Genomic DNA, 26850 nt, shown 5'->3' with positions numbered 1-26850 from the left:
CAAGTAACTCCACCCCTCCCAGATACTCAACACCAGGTTTTGCCATGGTAGGTCAACGACAGAGGAGAGTAAAAGTACCCGAGAGGCAATATGAGCTGCAAAGAAGAATCTCTCCCCACTTGAATCTGCTTTTTTTTTTTTTTTTTTTTTTTGATAATGGAAACTGAGTTCAACCCGTATCATGATGTCTATTTGCTCTCGGGAAGAGAGGCGGTAAACCTGTTCCCTTCAACAGATTTACACAAGTGTCCATCAGCACATTCACAAATGACCACATTCACACATTACCACTTTAACCCACCATCCTGTATAGAGCTACCCAAGATACAATTACCGCTCCATGCTTTAAATCAAGACATCAGGTTCTGTGTGAGCATGATGGGAGAATCCCAGCATCTTCCACCAAGTTCAACTCCACAACTCGGCAAACAAAGCCAGCTATCTCTCGATAAAAGCTTACCTAGCTATTGCCGTCAAAGACTGTATTGAAATATTTCACCCATCCTCACCACCTTGTTGAACTGCAGTTTGCCCCATCACAATTACCCGATTAAAGACCAGCACTAGAAACTGAACCAACTGAGCAAGACAACAGAGCAAAGCTCTTGGAGCAGCTAACAATGTATACATCAAGCCCCTTCCTCAATGTATCTCTCACAACTGCCAGCTACCTTACCCAACATATCAAGGGAACCCCTAAACATCATCATTCAAAAAAAGCCAACACCACCCCACATTCACTACCAAAAGAGAGTGGAATTGCCCAATAACAGGATTGAACTGTTGACCTTCGCATAGACTTGATATTGACTCTGAGAGAGCAATATTAGTACGACGCTCTAACCAGCTGAGCTAATCGGGCTTTGTGGGTGTTGTTGATGTGGAGTTTGGTGAGTGATTTTGTGTTTCATGACTCGGTCAGCGACCAACCTTCTTTCAGGGCTGAAAAAACATTTTCGTGATACATTTCAATGAAAAGAACAAGCTGTCCAGAATTGCCTAGCACTTGAGTCATGGCACAAGGTGGAAACAATGGAACCGATGCTGTGTAGGTCGGTTGAGGTGGTGGCGTGCGCGACAAAGACTTGACCAAATGGTAGACATCGGCGAGATCCCAAGTAAATGCTGAAATGCACACACAAGACCACAAGCACTGATCAAAGGCATCAAGCAGGTAAGATACACCATCTTCTATTCTCTCCTACTCCTCCCAGAGCTAACCCCTTTCACCTCCACACACACCCAAAAAAGCTATCTACAAAGCCCCAAATAATATAATAACACATAAGTTCTTCCGCTCCCTTTCCCTCAAAATTTGTCCTGTCCCTCCTATCTCTCTCCCACTTCCCCTTTTCATCTCGCTCCTTTCTCTGGCGTCGGGAAAATGGTACAGAGAGGGTAGGGTATGTGGGTAGTATAGTTACAAGGTTAAACATTAAGAATCGAAAGAAAAAAAGCCGTTGTTAAACTTCATCCACCCTCCCCATCGACAAACAGCTATCGTCAAGACATTTGCTTCGTCAAGAGAAAGAAGGTAAAGTGCTGTAAGATGTAAAGAATCGAAAGTCAAAAAGAAATCTGGACGTAAACGCCAAATGATGGGTAAGAAACGAAATAAACGCCCACTTTGCTCTGCCCCCCTCCTACCATTATCTTCCCCCTTCTCCTCCTTCCTATGATGGTGTACCCCCTCTCATAGACGGCCTTGGTATGATGTGATGCTCATCAATACGAAAATTCCAAACGCCAAATGCTGAACCCCCGTCTTTAAAACAAAAAGAAAATAAAAAGAAACCAGTGGTATCAGGACCCTTTGCATTGACCCCCTTTTTGTAAACGCTGTAACGCCATCAAAACCAGACCTAGATATGCGCGGCATGAAAATCTCTCTCTTTTTAAACCTTCTCTAAACCTGAGGAGCCCCTGACCGGCCCTTGCTCAAGTTCTCCAACAGCTCATGAGGCGGTATCCTTTGAATGCCGCTCCCACGGTCATACATGGATGTTGGAGCAGGAACATACCCCTCGCGCTTCTTGCGTAGCCTATCAAGAAGCAAGCCAGCCACAACAATCAACAGCATCAACGCCAGGGAGATGCCCAAGCCGATGAGCACGACAAAGACAAGCGGCAGTGGTGAACCGCCCTTGTCAAAGAAGTTGCTGTGCTCAGTGAAGATGCGGGAAATGGTACCGGCAGTGTTGCCGCGGTTGCTGGTGAGGGCATATGGCCTGAAATCTTGACCGTCGAAAAGGACGGCGGATGCTGTGCCGAAGCCGGGAAGGACGATAGAACCAGTAAGCATCAGAGCCTCGCTGGAATCGATCAGGTCAGTGTTGTCGTGAGAAGAGGTGAGAGAAAAGATTTGGAGACCACGGATATCTGTGCCAGCCTCGAGAGACTCGTCGGCGAAGCGCCAGGTGGTACCATCCGACTTGGCCAGGTAGACTGCGCCATTGGTATTGATGCCAGTAGCCCAGATGTGAGTGCCCTCATTGTTGCCCTTGGTGAGGGCAGAGACTGGGCCAGGAAGGTTGCTGGCGCCGGGATAGTTGTCCCAGGTTTGGGTTTCGGTGTTGTAGGTGGCAAGGAAAGTCGAGACGGTGTTGTTGACTGTGAGGTTGCCGCCAGCAAGCAAGATGTTGTCGGAAATCCACATCAGCGAGTGAACAGCACCGGCCATGTTCTGACCAGGCTGAATCCACTGAGACGAAGCGGTGCTATAGAAGCAGACACCGTTGCAGCCCAAAGAGCCAGCCGATCTGAAGGATCCTCCGACGTACACATCGCCAGTGGTACCACGCACGGCAATAGCAGAAACTGTGCCATTATCGCCAGACAAGGCTTGGGGTTGGGTGTTGAAGGACTTGCTGGCGAGGTTGTAGGTGACAAGCCCGCTGACATTGACACCGTTCACATTGCCCCTCACTTTGCCACCAGCAAATAGAGTATCTCCGTGCACAGCCAAGGCGACAAATGTCGAGTTCTGGGCGATTTCTTGACCGAAGCCAGAGACCTTATCACCATCAGCGCCATCAATAATGGCGAGATTGTGGATTTCGGAACCGTCGCTATCTGTAGCAGTAAAGTGCCCGCCCAGAATGGTGAGGTTTCTGCTGTTGCTAGAGTCGAAAACGCCAGTGACGATGCCCGACAGACCCTTATCCGCCAGGGCATCATCTCGCTTCGACAGAGCACTGGTGCTGGAGGCAGTTGGAGTAGGACGGATCTTGACAGGGAAGCGGCTGAGATCCTCGCCCAGGATCGCGGCTCCCGAGGCGCCAAGAGCCCTGGAGACAAGCGAGCCGGCATAGAGGGAGGTTTCGCTGTCAACATTGAGAATCGAGGCTGACATTATTCCTTCAATCAACTCAACCGGCAGGTCCAAGTTCTGCAACCAATTCCCTTGAGAGGGAACCCAGATGCCAAACCCCTCCACCTCAACAGCCGGACTGTTGCCAAAAGCCCGCAGCTGATCGAAATCTCCATTGACGGCAACCACAAGTTCAGGTGTCGAGCTGGTGATGTTCATGGTCATACCAACCACGTGCTGGACAATTCCGTTGACGCCAGCGCCCAGGGGACGCCAGGTGCGGCTCGAGGTATCGTAAACCGCAACATTGCTTAGCCCAGTTGAGGAGCCGCTGACAGTGCCGTTAAAACTGCCACCCACAAAGAGGTTGGTCCCGTTAAGAAACAACGACTCGACCTCGCCATTCAGAGTGCCACCGAGCTGTCTGGGGTTGGCGTCGTTGCCCTGCAGTGCAACGATGTTTCGAACATTGCCGGCGCTAAAGTTGCCAGCAATATAGGTGGTGTCACCTGACGTCGCAAGAGCGTTAACGACGGAGCCGGTCCTGAAACTAGCTCCCAAGCGGTTGAAAGCAGAGCTCATGAAATCGCTCGCATTGACTGCTCTGCCAGGCGTGTACTCGTACAGCCCATTCAGACCACCTGTGCTATTAATCAAGGTGAAGCCAATGCGCTGTGCGACAAACGTCATCTCGTCCAAGGACTGTCCGGCAAGAGGGGTCATGGTGACACGGGGGCGGAAGCTACCTGAGCTAGCATCGACGGCGCCGAAGTAAATCTGGTCGTACTTGTCATAGTTGTTGGTCTGGTAGAGATCTAGGTCGATTGGCTCACTCTTGGTGCTATCAGCTGTCATCTGTCCGGTAAGCTTGACACGGCCACGGGTAGAGCACGTGTTGTCCTGCAAACAACCAGGGGTGTAAAGGTTGAGCGAGTAGTGGCCGGATTCCCGAATATCCGGAGTGAACACCACAGACGCCGAAGTATTAGTAATAGGTCCAGTAAGGCGGGCAGTAAGATATTCAGAGGTGCTTTGTTGAGAAGGCGTAGCTGTCCAAGGTCCAGTGATAGTCGCTTCCGATGGGAATTCGCCGCCTGCGCATGCTGGCTCGTTGAAATCGTTGATGGCATACGAGTAGATATCGTCCGCGAACAGTTCAATCCCGTTCAAACCCCCACCGCTGCCGTAGAACCTCGAAATGTCGATGCGGAACTCGTTCATGCCAATGACGTTGACAAAGTGGAAATCTTGAAATTTGAGATCCGGGTTGTTGCTGAGTGGGCATTCGCTCGTGCAGCTCTTATTTGTCTGGGTGGCTGGGTCGATATAGGTGAAGTTCATAATCCCGTTTATGGGCAGAGCCGTGAACCGCCATGTCTGTGTTCCCCTGCCATCCTGGCGAGTGTTGTAAAGGCGTAATTTGGTGGGCTGGAATCCGAATCCGAACTTGGCGGACCAGAAGCCCGGGGTGCCGTCCTGGAGCAACCAGGTGCTTCCTGCGCCGTCATCTCCGCCAGTCTTGCAAATGATATTCCTCGGATCACTGAAACCCTGGGTAGAAGTCGAAGAACCGCTGCTAATGCTTGCTGTCGACAGGTTGATGACTTGGCCATCTGGCGTGCTTGGAGCACTCGCATTTCCCAGACCCGTGAAACTGCCGCCGAAGATGATGTTTCCGTTGGACGCCTTGCTTATCGACGCTACCGGTCCATTAAACCCCGCAAATGGGAGATTCGTCCATGTTTGTGATTCTCCTTGCCAAGCAATCGCATTGGTTGAGTTCGCACCCACAAAGCTTCCACCGACATACACAATATTTGCTTGCTGATCGCACAGCACTGCATTGACCTGGCCAGAGAGCCCCGGTAAGGGCGTAATCTCGGCTGTCGCTGGGTCGAAAAGTGCCATGCCAGGCGACTGCTGAACCTCGGAGTCAACCGCTCCAATGCTCGTGAAATTCCCGCCAACCATCACAACAGTACGTCCGCCGACCTCGAAGGCGCACATTGTTCGGATCGTCGCGTCGGTGTTGGCGACTGGGGCGAAGGCGCCATTGGGCATCCTCGCGAGGAGCTGTTCGCTGCCATTGGTGCTGTATGGCCTCTCATTCTGCCCCTCGAATTCGTAGAGCGAAATCCCCGAGAAGTCACCAGCCAGAGCTACTCGGCCGAGTTTGGAGAAGTCGAGGTTTGCCGCAGGAGCTGGGGTGAATGTGATGGCGCTCGACAATGACGACAAGGCGAGAAGTAAAAAGGCCGAAGTCGTGGTCATTCGTCGTGGCGCGGCATGGTGCCGCCGTGATGGTAACCGCATCTCGTATCGATTTGGTGATTTGAGTATTATTTAAGGAAGAAAAGTAAGAATGTGCTTGGAGACCGGCGAGCAGGCGATGTGCTCGAGGTCAATCGGTGGGCAGTCCAAGCTGTCAAGGATGAGGGGCCATATCAAGGTGCTGTTGCGGGTATATGGGTCGATCGGTGACGTTGTGAAATCGGGTGCGCGTCGAAATTAAATGAGGTTGTCGCACGAGGGCCCGGCCGAGAGCGCGAGAGGAATTGTGGAGGTTGAAATCGGCGGCAAACGGAATCGTCGCAGAATAAGTCAAAGGTAACTTGCGGGAATGAGCGTGACAAAGGGCGGAAACTAGAAAATTAAAAAGGCCACGGGGTAAGCCAAAATGACGACGTCAAAAGTCGCGACGAAAGGATGTGAGTGGGAGCTTGGGGTGGGAGGTGTTGGGGCGCCAGCCTGTTTTCTGAACCAAACTTGGTCCCCGCCTACCGTTGCCAACGAGGTTGCGCTGCTTTGCTTCGGGTGGAGGATTCAAATTTCGCTGTACCTGAGCTGCTGCGCTGCTACTGGCCAGCGCAATCCCGCTAGACCCCAACAGGCAAGGTCCAGGTACCCAAGAGGTTCCAGAAAAGATAAGTGCAGCTTGTGAGTGGATGAGATCGCAAGTGAGCAAGCAGCCTGCTTGTTCTCACAAGAGATAACATTCACAGCTTGAGATGTCTCCAGAGACTTGTCCGCCTCTTTTCCCCAGCGAAAAACAAGCTCAGGCTGGCCAGCCCCGTGGATATCCGGAGGTCGCTCTTGAGAAACCGGACCCGCACGGCTCGATATTGCTCCTGCAGGGTCACTGAGGGTCAAGGTGAAGGTCCCGGGTAGAGAGAGGTCTGAACGCTGCACTGATGCAAAAACGCTAGGTACCTCGCCTTCCGTGTTTTGAGGGTCTTGGAGGCGTGCTTGAAGATGGTGATGGCGGGGAAATGCAAAACCTGAAGAGATGCACGAACCTTCGGATCTTCTAGCAACCCAACACTCAGAGTTTTGCTAGGACTTTTGCTGATCGCTTTCCGACTCGATGATTTGGATTTCGGACCGCCCAAAGAAAGGGTGGGGGGACTGCCACAGCGGATAGCAGATGTCAGATGTCAGTCCGTCCGCCCAACAACAAAAGTACGCGCTGGCTAAAAAGAAGCCTCCGAGTCATACACTCTTTTGCCTTTGAGAAGGGACGTGTTGCTATTCAGAGCTGATTGTCGGAGGTGGACCGTGGGTTGGGTGGTTTCAACACCTCAAATAGAGCGTAGCAGTCGTCGATTATCGGTAACTGCGGATCGCGATTGAGAGTGACGACAATTTGGCCAGGTATAAACGAACGGTAGGGCCGTGGGTTGCAAAGTCCTGGGTTGCGAGTGCTCTTGTCAGAGACTTGTGTCTTGTGGTGGTGATCAGGGGTTGCACCCTTACTGTGTGAGGTTTCGATTGGGGCAGAATGAGCGGCAACGCAAACACAGAGCGCAGAAAAAACACGTCGAAAGAATGTGAGGTGAGGAGTCGCTTGAGCAGTTGAAGTTTCGGGTGCCGACCGGCTGCATGTAACAAGAAAAGAACGAATGGAAGCCGGAAGTTTGCCGCAGAGAAAAAGAGTGTCGCTGTCGTCCTCACTAGGTGACCCCCCGATTTGTTTTGTTTGTTCAACCCCTCTTCGTCCTGGGAGACAAAAGGAAGATTTTCACATTCCAACGGGATGGGTGAGGGGAAACCGCTGCTTGTCCTCTGCTGTCGACTGGAGCCATTCCACGCTGCCGGACTCAGGGGGTTCCCGGGGTTCGTTCGATGCTCCCACATGGCACCGTTGATCTCATTGGCCGACATGCATCAACATGCGGCTTGGCAGGGGTTGGTTGACCCAACCACTTCTTTGTCCCTCAGCTACAACTGAGCATCATCGCGATGTGGTTTTGGAGTCTTTTTTGATGGCCTTTATTCGAAATGGCATGAGTTGGTATTGATTTGCATCTTGAAAGATCCACTGTGCTGCAGAGCTCGATGTCATCTCATCTGGAAAGCTTCACCTCAACTCTTGCGCACACGCCGGCAGCTAGTGCGCGACTTGTGTTTCCGAAAGCTTCTGGGTTGTTTCGGCGGTGAGTCCAACCGCCGCAACCCAGCAGCTGTCGTAGACCACTGGAGTGGTTCTGCCGTCAACCTGGTAATCGAAAGCGGGAAGTGTTTCTATACCTCAGAAATATAAGCATACCATTATTACTATACCGCTCTATCAGATCTGTACTCTGTCGTCCGGAACTACTCATCATCGCCTTGACAGATCTCCGGTGCTGATCACACGTGCGTTGCCTGTCAAGCACGATCTGATACCCGGGATGCGGACGCGCATTGGGAGGTTTATGCAAAACAATGTCAAGCTCTGGTCCTGTCGATTCGTTTCTACTACAACCACAAACCTACCATTTGTGGGCGGGGAGCATCAGTGCTATAAACAGCACTAAAACAAACATTACCAGTTGTCATGAGATTCTGGCCATAAAACCATGGATGGCATAGTATAGCCCGGCATAAGACAACCTCTTGACTACATGTCCAGCTTTGCTCTTCGTTGTGTTCGAGGTAGCAACCGTTTCTTCGCGAGAATCAAACAACCACAATCCACTCTGATGAGTGACGGCAAGAGGTTCATGGTGATCGCTGTGCGGAACAGCTCTATTCGAAACAGAACTAACATATCTTCGCTATGGGTATCAAAACGTTCCATCATGCCTTCCGCTATATTCACGGATCCAAATTGCGTTGCTGCTTCTCCGCTAGCTTCACTCGCCTCTTGTATGCCATCGGGCTCTCAATCGCCTGGGCTTTTTTGCTCGGGTGGAAAAACCCGCCTCCCTTCTCCAGGGACCACATCCCCTTTCCTTTCTGTCTTGCCACCTCCTCGGCAACTTTGTATTCGATCTCCTTGGACAACCCGCCAAACTCAGCGCCCGTCTTGGCCTCGTACGTAGTTGCGAATCCCTGCTTGAGCAGCTCCATCGAGACGTCTTTTCGTTGAAAGAATGGCGGCCGTCGGACATAAACGGTGGCCACGATTCTGTCATATTGGTCGCGTCTCCAAACATAGGCGCGGACTCGGCGGTTGAGGATGTGGCTGTTCAGAAACTTTTGTGCTTCGGCAGCAAAGGGCTGAGCGGTTCGGCCAAAGTGACCGCCTTCGGGGGCGTCGACGCCGGCGATGCGGATGGGGATCTGTGACGCACAGAATGAGCCAAATATTCAGACCCCGTTCTGCAAGGAAGTAAGTACCGTCTGCCCCTTCAATTCCTTCTTCAGCTTCGGCACCGTCCTCAGCCAGCCCCAGCCAGCCAAACGCCCACCTGGTGTATGATACAAGTGGAATCCATCACCATCCCCAACACTAGTTACCTTGCCAAACAAGCTCCGTCGGTGAAAGTATCGCGGGGAAACATGGGCGCTGTTGGGGATGCGCCGGAGGTAGGTCTTGTAGAAGCTCCAAAATCCCACAGTCGCGCCAGCGGCGATGACAGGTGCGATCCAGTTGCCGCCTTCGCTGAGGTGATCGCGTATAGGTTTGGTCCACGAGGATAGTTTTGATTTAATGTCGTCTTTGTCGCCTGACGGCGCCGAAGAGGACCCTAGACTCCATGGCATGGTCAGTCCGGTCAAATTGGTGATCTTCCCCGCGTTATAACAGTGGTGGCGGGTTGGAGGTTGCAGCGGACTCGGGGTTGATGGAGCTTAGCTGGGTGCCGAGCTTTGTCAGGTGGAGCGGCAGATCAGCGCCGGTTTGGCGGGATGTGCACGGGCCACATTATTTACTGTTTTCCTGTTTGGGATTTGGCGATAGCTTCACTTCTTAAAGATTATTTCATTAGACATTGAAAATGTCGATATTTGCCAACCTTCCCCTGTCCATGGGATTGAGCTAAATTTTCCCTTGTACGCCGTAAATCCAAGAAGTTACCATCGGAAATATAGGAATCCAGGTTTCTCGAGCACGAAAACCCGCTCCACCGAACGCCAGCAATGCAAAACCGCTTCGCGCACACCATGATCAATGTTGCGCCACCTCCCAAAGCCTTATTCTCTTCTTACCGAGCTGTAAAACCCAGTTCCAACAATGTCTGCCGCCGTCGTCGAATAGAAACCAACATGGGCAAAAGCGGCTCCCTCCTCCCTGTCATCAACTTCCTATTGTAATCATGCTCATACCCACAACTACCCGTCTCGCGCCACCTCTCTCTCCACTCTCTCCTCAGATTTCCTGGTATTGCCGACGCAATCTCCATCCCGTCAACAAATAGCTCACTCTTTCTCATCTGGTCCCTTCTCTTCATAATTGCCTGCCGTTCATTTAGCCTCCTGTCCTCTCGAAAGAAAAACCCGCAGCCTTTCTCAACTCTCACACCCCAACAGCAGCGACAGCAGGAGAAAACACCAAGGCGCACCGCTGGGGGTCAAACACAAAGCTTACCTCTTCCATCCTTTCGTGCTCACTCTCACCATCATCATCATCACCGTCATCACTTCCCAGCAGAGGCTCTTTCACCAACCCATGATCCCTCTCACCATCTAGTGACAGTGAAGTATCACCCGTATCTGTAGTCTCACTCGACCCCCCAGGCGAAGACGTCAACTCCAACCCCGTCGTCCCGGCTGAATTCCTCGTCGAGTCAGAATTTTTACTTCTCACAGTCAAACCCCAATCATCTTCCTCGTCAAAACTGTTGTTCTCCTCATCACCAATTTCCTGCCCCAGCTCCGCACCCGTCGTTATCCTCTCCAAGTTCACCCTCAAGCTCTTGATAACCTCTTTCACCTCCCCGATCATCGACTCCTTCCTCCTTCGTTTGTACACACAACTTCTGCAATCCTCCCCAACCTTGACGGTGTGAAACCCATGAGACCACATTTGATTACACCCCTCCTCCGGCAGCAGATTTTGCTTGTCAAAACCACCTCCAGTCTCACTCATAGTCTCATGCTCGTTATCATTATCAGACTCGGGCATCCCACCCCTTAGAAACCTCCTCTCGACCTCGCAAGGAATCGTCGCTTCGGGCGTAGTGAGCCAGGCGTAGTGGCTGCAGGCGAAGAGGATGCGTTTGTGGAAGCACATTATCGTTTGTTGTGGTGATGCGTGGGGGTGACATGAAGTCCAAAAAAAAACGTGAGAAGGTGTGATGACGGACGGCGTGTGTGTGTGTGTGTGTGTGGCCGTTGAATTTGCCCCAGATATGGGAGTTTGGTTGAGGCGGTGGGCTAGTTGAAGGTTGTTTCTGCGCTGGCGTCGTGGGCAGGTATTAAGGTGCAGCAGTATGAGGTATCAACATGTGGCTTTTGGTGGAATATTCTGGATGGACGATGTGTCAATCCAAGGGAGGCATTGAAGCTCTTGTTGTTTCGCCTGTTCCGACTGTTGGACGATGTGATAAGTGATAGGGTCCCTTTGTCGGTTATCGGCGCTAGGAGCGAGCAAACGCCCACAATTAAGCCCGTAAGGAGATGGCGAGGTGAGATTCTTTGGTTGTTGTGGGACTTTTTGTGGAGGCATTGAAAGGGTTTTTCTTGTCATGGAAGCAGCAGGGAGATATTATGGAAGTTGGATGGCTCACATTCCAGCTGCCTTCAACACCAACTGTGGTGTGAGACATTGACACATTTTCAACATTCAGTTCCCACATCTTCATCACGGCCGTATATTTTATCTATTGGCACCTTCACCTTCAACATCACCACCTCACCTCCGCAGCCCCTCAATCACACCACTCCTCATGAGCTCCTCGAAGTCCCTCGCCCACACCATCCCCTGTTTCTTCCCATCTTTTTCTCTCCTATACTCCCCCTCCACATGCGGCACCCCATACCCAATCCTCCTCAACGTAACCAACAACTTCCCCTCCTCCTCATCAGCAACCACAACCCCCAAATCCGCCTCCACCAAACAAGCCAAATCCGTGGTCGAATCCCCAAAATACACCACCCGTTTCCTCTCCCCTCCTTCCTTTGACAACAACTCCATCCCCCTCAATTTATCCCCCGCCGTCATCATCACCTCCCTCCCCAGCTCCTTCGGCCCTTCAATCGTCCCCTCTGGGTATCTAATCCCATTCGCTACCACCTTAACCCCATCCAACCCGCCGCACTGCTCACTTATAACCCCCATGATAAAATCCCGACTCCAATTCACACTCACAACCCCAATCTCCCAGCCATTCTCTCGACACCGTCCCACAAACTCCTTGAACCCCCTCCTCAAAACCACCCTCTCCTCTTCTCCCTCCCCTCCCCGCCCATTCTCCACGATCCTCTGCCCAAACACCCGAAAGTCCTCCTCTCTAAGGTTTGCAAAAAGTGATCCCCGACTAACCCTCCCAATCGACACCCCCTCCGGCCCCCTCAAACTCTCAAGATACTCCAACTCCTGCCCCAGCGTGGTCCTCCCTTTGGCCTCGGGCACATAATTCTTGGTGTGCTCCGCATGATCAGCCACATACCCCTCCACAATCTCCTCCCACAGCTTCTCATGCCCCTCCGTCACTTCCCCCGGGTGGTGAGATGTCGGCAATGAAGCCAGGGTGTTGATCGTGTCAGCAGTCGTGATGGTGCCGTCAAAGTCGAGGATGATTATGCCTGCCATTTTCTCCAGACAAAATGCGGGGTATATGGTTGCGGTGAAAGTTTCTTGGGTATTGTGAAGAGAATAAGATTCAGAACGAAACAAAAAAACAAAGTGTTTTAGATAGTCAGTCAGTAGTGAGACGTTGTATGTGCAGCAAATGCGAGATGACGGCAGAATCAAACTTGGCCTGCATGTAAAGCGGGAAACGGGTTGATCAATTTATAGACACACTCAAAAAACCTTTGACCCCACTTGGACTACATGGTTACTTTTCATAACACACGCTTGGTGTTATCCATGCCAGATATCTCTATTCTGTGTGTCTGCCTTGTTCAAAGGCATTGCAGCTGTTCGCTGCCAAACCCAACAAACGCCCAAGTGTCACCCTCCCCTGCCCTTTCAGCATTAATGTACAAAGCAGACAAAAAACAGACCCACTCCTTCTCCTCACCTCAGGGGTATCACTCGTTTTCATTTTTCTCTACCCATACTTGCGTGCCTAAGGACGGCGCCTTGCGTCCTTGAGGCGGCAGCGACGGCGAGATTTTGCTGCCGTTGAAGATCGAAAACTCTTTCTCCAGTTCCCATCTCCCAGGGCTGTTTATACAAATCCTCCGTGTCGTCTTGACCGTTGATGTCTTTCCTAAATCACATCCTCCATCTTGATGTCCTCGTCCTCTTCGTCGCTAATGTTGTTATCGGGTGGTGGAGCTGCCGCACCGTCCTCCGGCTGCGCCGTCTTGAGCATGCTCTTGTACTCTGCCTTTAACTCCCAGTGGTTGGCAAAAGACCCAGAACGATGAAGCACAGCAATCTTCTCGAGGGTCTCCCGCAAATAAACCTCTGGCTGTGGGATGACGGCGCGGATAGCCTTGATAGACCAGAACCTGTGGCGGCCGAAGCATTCGGCGATGGCATCGAGGAGTTGGTTCTCGGGCCAGCGCGCGGTCTTGTTCTCCATCTTCTTGGCCTTGGTGGGTTTCTCGGTAACTTTCTGTGAGGTTGTTAGCGATGCGGCGAGTTAAAGGGCGCCATCGAAGAAAACATACGAGATATCCAGCCCACTCCTTGTCTCCAGACAAGCCTCGAGGGTTGGTACCAGCCTCGTACACCTTGACTTCCTTCTTCGTTTCTTGCGTCTTCTTCGTGCGAGAGAAGAGAAATCTTTCGGTCTCGGGGTTGGCGGCGGGCGTGCAAAGTACTTCGTGCTTGATTCTGCCAGCAATTCTGGTTTTCTCTGCAAACAAAGGTTAGCAAACAAAAACCTACAAGCAAAGAGCGGGACTGCTCACTTGGAATCGCCTTCCGCGTATATGGGCCGCTTCTTCTCCCTCGGTCCGACGACTCTCCTGACTGCTTTTGCTGTTGCTGACGCAAAAGATGAGCCGGGATACCGGCAGCCAACGCCTTTGCCCTCTCCTTGTTCTTGGCCGCGTAGCTGCCTAGATCCTGCTCGGTGAAGACGAAGGTGTTGTGAACGTCAGGGTTGTGGACATCGAGATTGTACTCCTTGGGAAGTTCTTGATGTGGCTGAATGTTAGAGTGAAGGAGCATCTGGAGTTGCTGTTACCACAAGATGTCAGTAAAAGTGCGAGAGACAGCGCAGTAGAGGGACACCAACCATTTTGCCGTCTTTGTCCTGGAACTGTCGAATCTTGCCAATTTCGATCTCGTCATCGTCATCCAATTTCGACCAAGCTTCCCATAGATAACTGGGGAGACGCGCCAGGTACATCCTATCGTACGTGTCGGCAGAGTCTTTAAACTTGTCGTAGAACTCGAGATCGGCCGACTCGTCAAGCAGGTCCTCCATGAACGGCGAGCCGTTGGCCGCGTCGGGCTCAGCCTTGACTGGCTTCTGCTCCTCGGTCTTGATAAATCCAGCCATGGCTTCTTATGATGTAGTTGGAATAGTCGTGTTTGCTGCCTGCGGTGAGATGTCGCAAGAATAGATGGTCTCGAATGTCGAGACAAAGAAGATGCTTGAATTCAAGGACCTGCCTGGCCAGCCACTGAGGTAAGCACGCGCTGCTGTAGTGCTAGCGGTAGCGATGAAAGTGGGGCGGTTCTAGCGGCTTTTGTCTGCTGGGAATCCCTGGACAAATGCGGATCCGAGATCAACGGATCGGGTTGCCCCCAAGCCTTGTTATCCTCAACTCTCCAACAACAGCCTTTTTCATATCGCAGTAAAGCTCCCACGCAGCAAAGTTTACTACGGCTACTCTTTGAAACTTCCAGGGCTTATCATCATATTTCGTGCTCTTATCAGTCTCGCGCTCGGTTGATGACGCAAGGGCAGCGGCAGTTGCCACTAAACCCCGAGAACCCATTGGTCGCTCTTAGCGCCATTTGGCTGGGCCACAATTCCCCGCTTGCCCTGTGCACCGATTTCTTTCCCTCTTTCATCCCACTTGAATTCGCATTCTCGACCATCACCGCAACTTTGCTTTTGCGTACAACTTTCGACTCTTGCTGGTACTGGCTGCAGATTATCACAACCTTGAAATATACGCTACACGTGATACCACCGACAACATGTCAACCTCCGCCGAGGACCGCGAGGTCATGGAGAGGATCGCTCGCCTGGCCAGTCGCGTTAATCGCCACAAGAATCAGCAGGCCGGCCTCATCCCTCCCCCGCCCTTCCGAGCCCAGCACCGTATGTCCATCGACTCGAAGAGTGCCCGCCGCACCGATATTGATGTTCCCAAAGATACAGGGTACTACCGAGGATCCCACCGCGGACATCCGTACCGTGGTTACCATGGTGCCCCGAGGCCTGTTCATCGTAACAGGACTCTGGTTTTGAATGGCGCCTCTCCGTCAAGCAGATCTGTCGACGATCTCGGAGCTTCATCAGATACCTCTACCAGTTCTTGGGTCCACAAGAATGACCGCCATCTTCAGATCATCAACTCCTCGGTCTACCAGCAGGAAGCACCGTCACGTCGCCAGGCAATGGAACAAACTCGGCAACAGCAACTCGCCGCCAAAAACAGACAAGAGCGCGCCAAGTTGATCAGTCATCTCAACCGATTGGCAACCAATGGAGGCTATGAGACAGCTAACCATCAGAAAACCGCCGGCAAATATGTTATCACCGTTGACGGCATCCAATTCACCGTGACGAAACAAGGCAGCAAGCTTGTCAAGGTTCCCGGTGCGTCAAGCTCGCGTTCAACTGGAGACGGAGAAGTCACTTATCCTAGCGCAGGCGATGGAAACTCGGCCAAGGCAACCCCCAGGATGGCCGTGGTTGGCGGTGTCAAGTTTTACAGAAGCAAGAACGGCAACCTGTATCGGCATGGCGTTGTCAAGGCCCAGCGGTATGTCTTCCCGAACCGTCAAGTGTGACCGCTGACTTACAGCATATCCAGGCAATCTGGCACCGTGAAGAAAGTCAACGTGCCTTGCAAACAGTTTTCGATGATGGGTAACTCTATATTCTTCGACCGACGCCGTGGACCAAGTCACCCTGATTGGTGTTCGGTAAGCCCAGCGAAACGATCTAACATGCTTGTAGGCTCCTGCGCCAAAGGCCCCCAGTGCCGGTATACCCACGACCCCCACAAGGTTGCCATCTGCAAAGACTTTTTGCTGGGCGGCTGCCCCAACGGCGATGACTGCGATCTCTCCCATGACCCCACCCCCGAGCGCACCCCAGCCTGTTTGCACTATGCTCGAGATAGCTGCACCAAGTCTGATTGCAAGTATGCTCACGTGAAAGTGTCTACAGCTGCCCCCGTATGTCGCTCCTTTGGCTTCTACGGCTACTGCGAAGGAGGTGCAGAATGCCCCGAGCGGCATGTGTTTGAGTGCCCCGATTTTAGCAACACAGGCACGTGTAAGATCCGGGGTTGTAAGCTCCCCCACCGAGAGAGGGCAAGCGTCCTTCGCAAAGCGTCGAGCTCCAAGAGCGAAGACGTAGAGATGGAGGATGTTTCAAGCGACGACGATGGGGAGTCTATCGACGATTATGATGTGGACTCGGACGAGGTTGACGAGTTCATTGGCGAAGATGAGACTGGTGGTCTCGATTTCACTGAGCAAAAGGACTTCATCGAACTATGATGATGATGCGTGCCTTGCGCTGCTCTGACTGATACGTTACACCCGCCATTTCTTTTCTTTGCAATTTGTTCTTAGCAGGCATCGATACCCTTTTGTTTTTTTGTTCTGTTCAGGAGAGCCTGGAGTTACCCGTCAACGACCTCGAGTCGTGATGATGTTGGATTATAGAGCAAGAAAAACCAAAAGTACATAGCTAGAGAGGAATTGAAGAATATTTGTACCAGCCTTGTCTCCAACTACATGTGGCAAGCTTGCTTATTCCCGGCTGTCTGTTGCCGGCACGATATTGACTGCCGAGTTTTGATGGATCGAGGGCCCCTCATCTCCTCATTACTCCGCACGACTATGAAGGTGGTGGTGACATATCACCTGTCACGCACTGTTCGGCACGATGATGAGGAAGCATTTTGGGCCGTTGGTATCCCAAGCATCTAGGACCACCCACAAGTTCCATTGGTTGCCACACCATGTTGGTTATGGGGACGCATCAATAGTTTAATCGTGTTTATGTGAGGGTCACCGGTTGTGTAACCTGTGTACCGAACCTAACTGTCGGATATGCTTCTGCGTGTTGGGTGTTGGTGGTGGATATATGTAGGGATATATGAGGACACCCACTCAGAGGATGGAAGTCTAGTTTATATAGATGGTGTCTTGTGCGTTGTTGATTGTATTGTTGCTTTTGTCGATGATCTCTACTCAAGGTACCTTGGTTTGTTTTGAAACCTTCTATATCATACAATGACACTCTCTACGGAGCCTAACGGGTTGAATGGACATGCCGTCAATGGCAATGGCATCAATGGTCATGAGCCTAGGCCTTTCGTTTTGAAGGATACACCTGTTGAAAATCTCCGTCCGCTTCGAGTTATCGTTGTTGGCGCTGGATTCTCCGGGATACTGGCTGCGATTAGGATCCCCGAGCGACTGAGAAATGTGGAATTGGTGGTGTATGAGAAGGCGGATGGTGTTGGGGGAGTGTGGTAAGTCCTCCATATACCTGATCTCAAGTTCTGTTGTCCAACAACTCCAGGCATGCGAATAGATATCCCGGGGTGGCCTGTGATGTTCCTTGTAAGTCAGTTGCTCTCGTACCACCAAGAATGGCAGCCAACAAAAGACAGCATACTCCTATCAGTACACCTTCGCCCCAAATCCCAACTGGAGCGCGCTTTATGCCCCTGGTAGCGAGATACGGGAGTATCTTGAAGATGTAGCTACTCGCTTTGGGGCAATGAGATTCATCAAACTCAGTCATCGAGTGGAAGGTGGTGAATGGGATAACGTGGCCAAAAAATGGTTTGTGTTTTTGCCCCCTTTTCCACATTAGCACGTTCACACATTGCCCTTTCGCCGCATCAGCAGATTGACAAAATGCCCTCCCCTTCCGGTTCGATCACCTTACTAACGTTTGGCAAAGGAACGTCAAAGTCCACAATATAACAACCGGCGAGACCTTCACCGACAGCGCCAACATCCTCGTCACAGCCCGCGGCCAGCTCAGCGAACCCTCCTGGCCCTCCATCCCCGGCCTGGACACCTTCACCGGCAAAATAATGCATTCTGGGGCCTGGGACACGAGCTATGACTTTAGCAACAAACGCATCGGAGTCATAGGCAACGGCTCCTCCGCGATTCAAATCATCCCCCAACTCCAAAAGATCCCGGGCACCCAGCTGAAATGCTTCATGCGCTCGCCAACGTGGATTTCTCCGGAATTCGGTGACCAAGGCATGGCAGCACTCGGCTTCGACCCCAAGGTCACAAAATGTATATCCATCGATCCCTCCCCCCTTTTGGGCCAGCTCTGATATGTTTCCAGTCTCTGAAGAGCAAAAATCCACCCTCCGCTCCGACCCTCAACTCTTCCTCAAATTCCGCAAAGTCTTCGAAGACCTAGGCAACACAATCCAGTCAACTACCCTCCTCTCCCACCCGGACCAGATCTCTTCCCAAGCCTTCTTCCACTCGTCCATGACAGCCAAACTCTCCTCCCGCCCCGATTTACTCCGGCTCATAATCCCCACCTTCGCCCCCGGCTGCCGTCGCGTAACCCCCGGCCCCGGATTTCTGGATTCCCTTCTCGAGCCAAACGTAACCGTAATCCCCTCTCCCATAGCATCCATCACCCCCACTGGCATCGTCACCTCTCCCTCTTCCCACCATGCATTCGACGCCATAATCTGCGCCACCGGCTTCAACGTCGGCACCGCACCCCCCTTCCCCCTTTTAGGGCGCAACTCCCTCACCCTATCCCAACACTGGTTCCACCACCCCGAAACCTACCTCTCAATCACAACCCACAACTTCCCCAACCTCTTCTTCCTCTTCGGCCCCAACTCCGCCATCGGCTTCGGCTCCCTCACCAAAATCCTCGAAGCCCTAGTCGACTACCTAACCTCTTACATCCGCAAGCTCCAAAAAGAAGACTACGCCTCCATCGAGCCCAAACCCAAACGCGTCGCCGATTTCGAGTCCTACACCCAGGCTTACTTCAAGAACACGGTCTACATGGACAAGTGCCATTCCTGGTACAAAAGGGGGGATAGGATCGTCGGTCTCTGGCCGGGGAGCACGCTCCATGCTTTGGAGACGCTCAGGAGTCCGAGGTGGGAGGACTATGATTATGAGGGGTTGGAAAATGGGAATAATAGACTGGGGTGGTTGGGGAATGGGTGGAGTGTGACCCAGACTGTAACGGAGGAGGGGAAGAGAGGGGGCGATCCGAGTTGGTATTTGAATGAGGATGAGGCTGAGATCCCCAAAGAGGGGAGGCCGGAGGAGAACGAGAGGTTGGGGAGGAGGCCTTGGAGCTATTAGAGGTGGTTCATACCTACTGTCTTGTCATCTGGTTTTTGATACAATGCCCTCGCTCCTTCCCGTCTTGCTTCTAGGTTACTTCCTCTTTCCTCTTTGATGCTTTCCTTTCTGCTCCCCTCTTTTCACCTTTCACAACCATTTCAACAAACCAAAGTTATATATCCATTCTTTCTACATCTAAATCTATAAAATTCCCCCATCTCCATCAACATCATACAGATTGACAATATCATACACCCTCTACTCCCACCTACAAACCAACTCCTCCCTCACCTCCCCTCCTCCCTCTCCCCTGACACAAACAGCCGGCGCGACCCCCTCACAAGTCAGCGCCCCAACCACCATCCCTGGCCTCTCCATTCCCTCATACCCATTCACACTCCCCGCCAAAAAGTCACACCGTCTCCCATACGCCACAACCCCCTTATAGCTCGTCTCCAATCCCGATGTCCCATTCCCACTCATCACCCAATCCGGCGCCACACCGCCCATCCCAACAACCGTCCCGTTAACATCCCCGCTAAACCCACTAACCACAAACCCTCCCTTCGCATCCCTCTCCGAATAAATCTCATACACGGCATCAACATGCTCGGGATCCTCCGTCACCGTCTCCGTCGACGATGGTGGTGAAGCAACTCTGTTGGCGCCACTGTCGGGCTCATCAACTGGGTTTGGCTCCAAGCCCCCTCCGCCACCGGTATACTGCCACTGACAAGTCCCACTCGCACAACAAGCTGGCGAGTTCTTGGAGCACCCATCCCCGTTCTTGGGACAGTCACACTTGGGACAGGAGGCATTGTGGCAGCACGCAGGAGACTGTTCATCGCAACCAGTGTCGCCACATCGGCAGGGGTTGCCACGGTCAAGCTTGCACTTGTCGTCACATTCCGGGGAAGGGGTAGGTGTGCCACCCCCGCCACGGGTGGTGGTCGGTTTGTTAGGACCCGGGATGTGGGTGACAGGGACGGGGTTGCCGGCGTTGGGATCTTTGGGGTCCATATAATCGGGCGGGATACCGGATGGCTTTGGTCGGCAGAAGAACCCGGTACAGAGCTTGCCGCCGCAGTTGTTGGACTGGCAGGTTGGGGAGGGTGTGGGTTTGGGCTGGTAGTCAATGGACTTTTCTGCGCCGGAGCCGCCGGGGGTAAAAGGACAGCTACCACCGCTGCCGGCTTGTCTCTTGCTGTTGGGTGGAGGTGCCGGATTGTTGCAGTTTACCGACTCACCAGGGTTCTCAGGAAGGGTGCTGAGCCGGTCAGGAATGTCTGGACAGGCCTTGGTGGTGTCCCAAGTTTGGCGAGTGTCATAATCAACAAGACAGTTCTTGTCTTTGACTTGGCCGTTCCAGATTACCGGCTTACTCTGAGCCAAGATGGGAAAGTTCTTTTCCCTCTGAGCGTTCCAGAAGCCATATCGTCGGTGGAAAAGCCGAATCAGTTTCTTGACATTGGCTGGCTCCTCGAGCTGCGTCTGCCACTTAGACGGAAGGGAGCGCCAGTAAGCCGCCAAACCCGCAACTTGAGGCGCTGCTGCTGAGGTGCCAGACGCCATATTTCTGGAATACTTGTCGCCTGCGGCGTTGGGGTCGCTGGTGCATGGGACGTTTTCGCCCGGGGCGAAGGTGGTCATGTAATTGGACGTCTGGCCCCTGGTGTATTCGATACCGATGTTTTGAGTGGCACCGACCACAATGAGGTTCTTTATCTCTCCGTAAGGGTTTCTTCCCTTGTCTGAACTGGCGAAGCGAGCTGGAAACCGGCTGATTTCCCTGCCCTCATCGTGTGCATGGTTACCCGATGAAGCCACAAGCACAACACCCATTTTGTCCAGTTCGGTCAAGACCCAGTGGGTAGATTGGAGAGTGGCCGGAATGGCCTTCCCCGGAGGGTACGACCACGACATGTTGATGACTGCCTTCTTTGCGTTTCCCCTGAGATGAATATCTCGAAACGCGGCCATCAGATGGGCAATGCCGCGCTCGCGTACAAAGTTCGGGTTGAAATAGGGGTCATCGGTAGACCATAGCTTCGTTTCGAACCAAACACCTCGACACTTCTTGCAGATGCCCAGCTTCGCTCCGATGGCATATGCAGCGACACAGGTGCCATGAAAGGCATCTGCCTTGTCGTTTTCGACGTCGTATTTGCCTCCTGGAAGCACGATATCGAGTTCACCCTGAAATCCTTCGGATGCCTTGAACTCGGGATGATCGGTCCACACCCTCGCCTCGCCCGTCACGTAGATGGTGTGTTCCGTGCTTCCTCCTTGGTCATCCCACTGATACAGATAGGGATTGGCAAGATTGCTGTAGTCGTATGAATCTGTACCCGCTTCTCGCCAGTTCCAGCCTTTGGGGAGCGACACGATAGATGACGCCCAAAAATTCGTGGCCGTAGTCGTGCGGGCTCTTTTGAACAGAGGAGACGCGAGCGACGTCCAACCGTCATCATCGTGAGTAATACCCTCGGAATGAGCGGGTAGCGCCATCTCACCGTTGATATTCCCTGACCTGTCTGGCCCATTGCCAGCATTGTTCCAGTCTTGGTAATAGTAGGCGTCGTTCACAAAGGGTGAACTCTTCAACCTCTTCATGGTCTCCTCGTCTAGCAGAGGCACCCACCAGTAACCGACAATGTTCAACTCCGGGACGCCGATCGTCTCGTATTTTCCGGCATACGCGCTGAGCAAGGACGGAATATCGCCCGCGCTCTTGGGATCCTTGGGATACACAATGGCATTCTTGCCGCAGCCGTTGCCGTTGCCGTTCTGTCGTGGGTTCAAAAGACTGGGATCATCGCCGTCTCGAGCTTTTACTCTCGGCTTTGGCGTGCACGACTCTATCGCAGTCGACACGGTCCTCGTGTTCTGGTCCGTCACATCGCAGCCCCTGACCGTCTCGCACTGTCGCGAGGTGGCGGTGGCTGTTGTCCGGGTTGAGTCTTCTGCAATCTTGGTCACAGAAAAGATGGTTGTTGTCGTGCAGAGCGATGCCGACTTGGTGGTGCAGCTCGTAGGTTCGTTGGAGTATGTAAGTTTCCTGTCACGGCCAATGGTGATTTCTGGCCATGGCGGCAGTGTGCCTTCAACCTTGAAGGGAAACTTTATGAAGGGCGGCGGAGGCCCTCTGTTTTGCCATGTTAGTTCTCAGATCTCGTCTAGAGATTCGATATGAAGAAGCAACTTACGGAGGATAGATACCAGGCGGCAACGTCCACTTCCACCCCCCAATCTTGATATTATCCCAGCGAATGCAGAAAAAGAAAAACCAAAGCTTGCAAGATGTGAAAGTACCGTCATCCTCGGGCTCTGACTCTTCGACTTCTCTCTCCACGGGCGTGATCTCTCCAGGCGGCCACGTAGTCCACACTGGGAGAGGCTCATCGCTGGTTGTTGATTCCGAAGGGCCAGGTGTTGGCTCCGGGAATCGAGGAAAGTCCCAAACTGATGATACAGTGCAGTCAACTGTAAACACACCCGCTGACGGTCCCAGAAACGTCACCACCTTTGTTGTTGGGCACGAGAACCCAAACTTGAACTCTGTCGGAGTAGGACAGTCTACCGTGAGAGTCATGCGAGGTGTGTTGAAGGATATCTCGCTTGACGGAGGACACTGGTATGTCTGTGGGTGTACAATGGCCGGAAATGTCAAGGTCGTGACTGTGGCCGCGGAGGCCGTTACCATCGTCGACCACGGGGTGTGGAAAGCCTGGCCGACGCCGCCACTCGGGATAGGGCTAGGATTACCCCATGGTCCATCATACTCCCAGTCCTCTGGCGGACCGCGGTTGACATCAGGCCAGGGCGGAAGGAATACTTGACGGGTGGTGGTGCCGCCATTGCCATCAGGGAGAGGAACTCCAATAGGCGGGATCTCAACTCTGGGGGTCGCTATGAAGCCGCCTCCACCCTGCCCTCGCGTGACGTTGACATTGGAGTAAGGCAGGCCACTATTTTTCGGGATGGTAATGGGCGGTACAGTAATAGTAATGGTGGTTGTAGTGGTATAAAAAGTCGTGATAACCTGTCCCCCGGGGCCGGTTGAAGAGCCCTGGCGACCGTATTCCAGCGATGTGGTGTATTCAGACGGAGATATGGTGGTGTCTTGGCCCAGGGTGCTCGTGGGTAATACGAGAACGCAAGGCGGCGAGCAGGCAGCCGTTGGTCTGTCCCAGATCTCCGGACCGACATATACAACATTGATATTGTCAGAGCCGTCCAAGGGAAGCCAAACACTGACCTCGGTGGTGAAGCCGCTATCTCTTGTTAGCCTGTTGATATTTCCTTCTTGTTGGGTAGCCGACGAATTTGACTTACCGTTGGTTAGATTCATTCCTAAAGATATTCGTGTCGCTAGGTGAGTGGTATCAGTATGAAGCTCGACCGCAATATCAGGTCCAACAGACTCACTCAATACCCGAGGCAATATTGACCGTCCCTACAGTGAAGAGGTTGAAGATGGCCACATTTTTCGACCCTTTGACTTCCAGAATCTTGTCCTGGCAGTCAAACGTCTCGAGACAGTCCTGATAGTAGTCCTGGAAGAAGCTGTACAACCCAGACCCGTGAATAGTGATGTTCTCCGAGTCAATGATGCGCAGACCCCAGCCAGCTTTACAGCTGTCCGTGGTGCATTCCAAAAACGACGGGTCTGCCGCCATGGGCCTCGCGCCATCGAATGGGTAAGGTGCCACAGGGTTGGGCTGATAGTAAGGCGTCTCCGACTGAATATGGCCGAGGTAGACGTTCTTCGCCTTGTTCAACTGGTACTGATACATGACGCAGTGTTCTGATCCAGTGCCATAGAACCATGTCGGCTCTTGGGACTCAATCAAGGTACATCTCGCGGCATAAAGACTGATCTGGTTGATGAGCTTGTCAGGAGAGTCATAGACAACCATGTCATTGTCACTGCACGTCGGTTAGTCTTGAAGTGTCCATCCGAAAATCGATCAGTACTCACTGGTCTGCTACCCAAACCCAGACGTTCTCAAAGTACCCCGAGGCCTGCGCAGTCACATGGAGGAGCATAGACGCGCATATGCATTGATCGTTGAAACCACCCTTGGGACAGTTGTCAATGTCAAGGTCAGTCCCTATGCCGCCTCCCACACGCACATGCGAATCCCACATGCCAGCTATCAACATACCAAGTTTAGATTAGTACGGACATCGCCAGGTAGAAAAGGAGGAATCCTCACCAGCTCCTTGCTCATCCCCAGAAACATTCCATTCCACCAAAATTGCACCCGCCGTCGCCCCCTTGACCGTGAATAGCATGTCCGTAATCTCCATCGTTCCCAAGTCTCCCCTGTTTCCAACCCTAACCATCACCCTCGGGGCGTTCATATCAGCAAAGTAAAACCCGCTCCCTTGTATCTGCGACCAACTGGAACCAACCACTCTGCTGCCCGTGGGGATGAACACTGTCCCGCCCACCTGGTAAATACCTGCCGGGAAATAGGCAATCTGGCTGTTGGCCTTGGCTTTAAGTAAGAAGGCGTTGATAGCGAGGGTCTGATCGCCGGTGCCATCGTTCTTGATGCCTTCTTTGGTAGCAACAAGGAAGTTTTCGGGGCTAAAGTCGGCGTATTGAGGGCGAGACTTGGTGAACAGCTTCTTGTCGTCTCCCAACAACCCGGCGGCTTTAGAAGGGGCTTTCACTGGTCCGGTCTCGGATGACCCCTTGTTCCCATTGTAGCGGCGGCCGTGGGCCCAGAGGTCAATGGTTGTGGTGTCAGATGTGCCGGAGAGAAGGGAAGGACCGTTGTCCACTTGAACAACTTGGGCGACGTTGGAGATCTTGACATTATCGAGAACGATGTTGGGGGATTGTTCGTGGGAGTTTGTCAGGATGCCGATTGGAGTGTTGGTAATGGAGGAATCGATTACCGAGATGGAGCCAATGCCTTGTCCTGTGGCTCCTCCACGGCCGCTGATGTTGAAGGCAATGGCGCTGTCTTTGACTTCAATCTGAGGTGGGCAATGTTAGTTGGAGAATGTCTGGAATGAGCCTTGAGAAAGGAGGGAGCCTTACCCCTTGCCAGTTAAACCCCCAATCCCAAATCATCTGAACGGCTGTCAGGCAGCCGTTAAACTTCAGGTTGCGTGCCGTATATTGCTGAGACCCAGCACGCCAACCAACAGCTCCTCCATTGAAGGTCTAAAAAAGTGGTGTCAGCTTTGTCACCCCGAAATCATTGCAAACGAAACATACCAGATCAGCAACAAAACCACCAGACCCGTTCTCGGTAAAGATTCCCACGGCAGTTGTCGTTTCATCATCCGTGGCTTTGGGCATGTTGAAGACCAAGTTCTCCAACGAAGTTGCCTGCGACACCTGCCAATGAATACCAGTGGGAACCAGGGGCTGGTCATTGTCGGCCGTGGAGATGGGCATCTCCGTCAGGTCAAAGATGAAGTTCCGGATCTGACGGAAGAATTGGTTTTGGTTGATGTACCAGTTTTGGCCGCCCCTAAATGGCGGTCAGTTCATGTGCTGGGAGCGAAGAGTCAAAGATATCAACATACCCTCCGGGAATATACGGATCAGCATCGAAGAGGGCAATTCCTTTGAACGACTTGCATCCCTTGATGGTTGGTGGATCGTGCGGATCACCAATGAACTGTGAGTAGTATAGCTGGACAACGGGGCTGCAGATTTTGTACGTGCCCGGCTGTGTTGTGTCAGTCTCCCATCTTTTGATATCAGTGGTGAAGTCGAGGTACTCACGGGGAAGTAGATGATGGCTCCCTGAGTGAAAGTGTTGCCACACTCCAGCCCACAGCGGTTGCCATCCTCTACGGCGGCATTTATGGCCTCTGAAGCATCGCTCTCACCAGTGTTGTCAGCACCGTAATCAGCAACAACATCACGGTAGAACTTGTAGTTGTTTCCGCCAGCATGCGGTTGTATTCCCAAGGGACCAAGTGTGGTAAGCCAGTAATCGGAAGCCCGCTTGTGAAGTGGGGCCGAGCCACGACTCAACAGAGTCCGGGTGTTGTTGAGATATAGGGCGCTATTTGAACCTAGAGTGCCATTGAGGTGATTTTGAGGGCGGTCCCCGGCTCTGGGTGTTAGTCCTTTACCATAACCACCTCGAATGACTTTGTTGGCTCGGAGGTTGGACATGTATTTGGCAAAGCTCTCGCTGTATCTCCAGACTGGGCCATTTTGTTTGCCCTTGTCTGGTGCTACTCCATAATAATTCTTTTGGTTGTCAACCATGTAAGGAAAGTTGGCCTGAAGTGGTTAGTCAGAGGCTTCAAAACTGTCAAGAATGGTAGCCCTCACCTGGGGTCCGTATTCAGGTACATGTGGAAAGCGTTCTGGATCCGCATAGATCCATTCTGCTTTCAGACATCTGAAGTAAAGAAACAGAGAAAAGAGCGTGCAGAGCAGCATCTTCACCGTTGTAAAGGAGTGACAGGTGAAGAGAGTTGCGGTGACCAAAAAGACTGCACAACATCATCGTATAGGGACAAGAGCTCCTTATAAGTGGCACGCAATGGGATATCTTGACGCTCAACCCTTCCCAGGCCAAATAATGGTTGGCACCATCACGACCTCACAAGAAACTGCCTTGGGCTATCATGATCCTGCCACAAGGTCTTCGGCCGGTGTATACTGATTCGGTATACATCTTTCGTGGCTAAATGAGATGGCTTGCCTTGAACGTGTTCTGGCCCAATGGCGCCCTAGATTCAGTTG

General features: G+C 52.5%; 9 protein-coding genes and 1 non-coding gene across 10 annotated transcripts; 2 read left to right on the top strand and 8 right to left on the bottom strand.

The window, feature by feature from the left end:
* Window positions 1-760: 760 nt before the first annotated feature.
* QC763_0021190 lies at window positions 761-862 on the bottom strand. Its single transcript has one exon. It is a non-coding gene; the product is annotated as a tRNA-Ile (tRNA).
* A 1044-nt stretch (window positions 863-1906) lies between these two features.
* On the bottom strand, window positions 1907-5623 carry QC763_117750 (uncharacterized protein; the record flags this gene model as incomplete). Its single annotated transcript, XM_062908366.1, has 1 exon — window positions 1907-5623. One exon carries the CDS (start codon window positions 5621-5623, stop codon window positions 1907-1909), a length of 3717 nt encoding a protein of 1238 aa, XP_062771453.1.
* Window positions 5624-5911: 288 nt separating this feature from the next.
* Window positions 5912-7471, bottom strand: QC763_0021170 (uncharacterized protein; the record flags this gene model as incomplete). The annotated part of the gene is made up of 2 exons (XM_062905399.1): window positions 5912-5953; window positions 7262-7471. 2 exons carry the CDS (start codon window positions 7469-7471, stop codon window positions 5912-5914), a joined length of 252 nt encoding a protein of 83 aa, XP_062771452.1.
* An 831-nt stretch (window positions 7472-8302) lies between these two features.
* LCL3_2 (putative endonuclease lcl3) lies at window positions 8303-9387 on the bottom strand. Its single transcript, XM_062908365.1, has 2 exons — window positions 8912-9387; window positions 8303-8854 (listed from the first exon to the last, which is right to left on the bottom strand). The coding sequence occupies exons 1-2, from the start codon at window positions 9275-9277 to the stop codon at window positions 8387-8389; spliced, it is 834 nt and encodes a 277-aa protein (XP_062771451.1). The 5' UTR covers window positions 9278-9387; the 3' UTR covers window positions 8303-8386.
* A 54-nt stretch (window positions 9388-9441) lies between these two features.
* Window positions 9442-10745, bottom strand: LCL3_1 (putative endonuclease lcl3; the record flags this gene model as incomplete). The annotated part of the gene is made up of 2 exons (XM_062908364.1): window positions 9442-9969; window positions 10101-10745. The coding sequence occupies 2 exons, from the start codon at window positions 10743-10745 to the stop codon at window positions 9718-9720; spliced, it is 897 nt and encodes a 298-aa protein (XP_062771450.1). The 3' UTR covers window positions 9442-9717.
* Window positions 10746-11366: 621 nt separating this feature from the next.
* QC763_117730 (uncharacterized protein) lies at window positions 11367-12266 on the bottom strand (the record flags this gene model as incomplete). Its single annotated transcript, XM_062908363.1, has 1 exon — window positions 11367-12266. One exon carries the CDS (start codon window positions 12264-12266, stop codon window positions 11367-11369), a length of 900 nt encoding a protein of 299 aa, XP_062771449.1.
* Window positions 12267-12891: 625 nt separating this feature from the next.
* QC763_117720 (uncharacterized protein) lies at window positions 12892-14876 on the bottom strand (the record flags this gene model as incomplete). The annotated part of the gene is made up of 4 exons (XM_062908362.1): window positions 13870-14876; window positions 13541-13811; window positions 13298-13485; window positions 12892-13242 (listed from the first exon to the last, which is right to left on the bottom strand). The coding sequence occupies exons 1-4, from the start codon at window positions 14134-14136 to the stop codon at window positions 12892-12894; spliced, it is 1077 nt and encodes a 358-aa protein (XP_062771448.1). The 5' UTR covers window positions 14137-14876.
* Window positions 14377-16545, top strand: QC763_117710 (uncharacterized protein). The gene is made up of 3 exons (XM_062908361.1): window positions 14377-15574; window positions 15626-15681; window positions 15772-16545. Exons 1-3 carry the CDS (start codon window positions 14784-14786, stop codon window positions 16317-16319), a joined length of 1395 nt encoding a protein of 464 aa, XP_062771447.1. The 5' UTR covers window positions 14377-14783; the 3' UTR covers window positions 16320-16545.
* A 135-nt stretch (window positions 16546-16680) lies between these two features.
* QC763_117700 (uncharacterized protein) lies at window positions 16681-19206 on the top strand. The gene is made up of 5 exons (XM_062908360.1): window positions 16681-17302; window positions 17353-17393; window positions 17444-17618; window positions 17740-18079; window positions 18153-19206. The coding sequence occupies exons 1-5, from the start codon at window positions 17061-17063 to the stop codon at window positions 19137-19139; spliced, it is 1785 nt and encodes a 594-aa protein (XP_062771446.1). The 5' UTR covers window positions 16681-17060; the 3' UTR covers window positions 19140-19206.
* A 173-nt stretch (window positions 19207-19379) lies between these two features.
* QC763_117690 (uncharacterized protein) lies at window positions 19380-26367 on the bottom strand (the record flags this gene model as incomplete). Its single annotated transcript, XM_062908359.1, has 9 exons — window positions 19380-22266; window positions 22328-23492; window positions 23557-24050; window positions 24103-24277; window positions 24341-25112; window positions 25177-25302; window positions 25357-25615; window positions 25671-25816; window positions 25873-26367. 9 exons carry the CDS (start codon window positions 26365-26367, stop codon window positions 19380-19382), a joined length of 6519 nt encoding a protein of 2172 aa, XP_062771445.1.
* Window positions 26368-26850: the final 483 nt, after the last annotated feature.

This window comes from Podospora pseudopauciseta, chromosome 1 (genome assembly GCF_035222475.1).
Source record: "Podospora pseudopauciseta strain CBS 411.78 chromosome 1, whole genome shotgun sequence".
Taxonomy (NCBI): domain Eukaryota; kingdom Fungi; phylum Ascomycota; class Sordariomycetes; order Sordariales; family Podosporaceae; genus Podospora; species Podospora pseudopauciseta.
This window is presented reverse-complemented; position numbering and strand designations above follow the sequence as displayed.

Excerpts from the sequence above, each read along its gene's own strand:
- LCL3_2 (XM_062908365.1), bottom strand. The coding sequence starts at position 9,277 with ATGCCATGGAGTCTAGGGTCCTCTTCGGCGCCGTCAGGCGACAAAGAC. Across the intron at positions 8,855-8,911 it reads AGGAATTGAAGGGGCAGACG|ATCCCCATCCGCATCGCCGG; the intron begins GTACTTACTTCC and ends TGTGCGTCACAG.
- QC763_117710 (XM_062908361.1), top strand. The coding sequence starts at position 14,784 with ATGTCAACCTCCGCCGAGGACCGCGAGGTCATGGAGAGGATCGCTCGC. Across the intron at positions 15,575-15,625 it reads GGCGTTGTCAAGGCCCAGCG|GCAATCTGGCACCGTGAAGA; the intron begins GTATGTCTTCCC and ends CAGCATATCCAG. Across the intron at positions 15,682-15,771 it reads CAAACAGTTTTCGATGATGG|GCTCCTGCGCCAAAGGCCCC; the intron begins GTAACTCTATAT and ends ACATGCTTGTAG.
- QC763_117700 (XM_062908360.1), top strand. The coding sequence starts at position 17,061 with ATGACACTCTCTACGGAGCCTAACGGGTTGAATGGACATGCCGTCAAT. Across the intron at positions 17,303-17,352 it reads GATGGTGTTGGGGGAGTGTG|GCATGCGAATAGATATCCCG; the intron begins GTAAGTCCTCCA and ends CAACAACTCCAG. Across the intron at positions 18,080-18,152 it reads CACTCGGCTTCGACCCCAAG|CAAAAATCCACCCTCCGCTC; the intron begins GTCACAAAATGT and ends GTCTCTGAAGAG.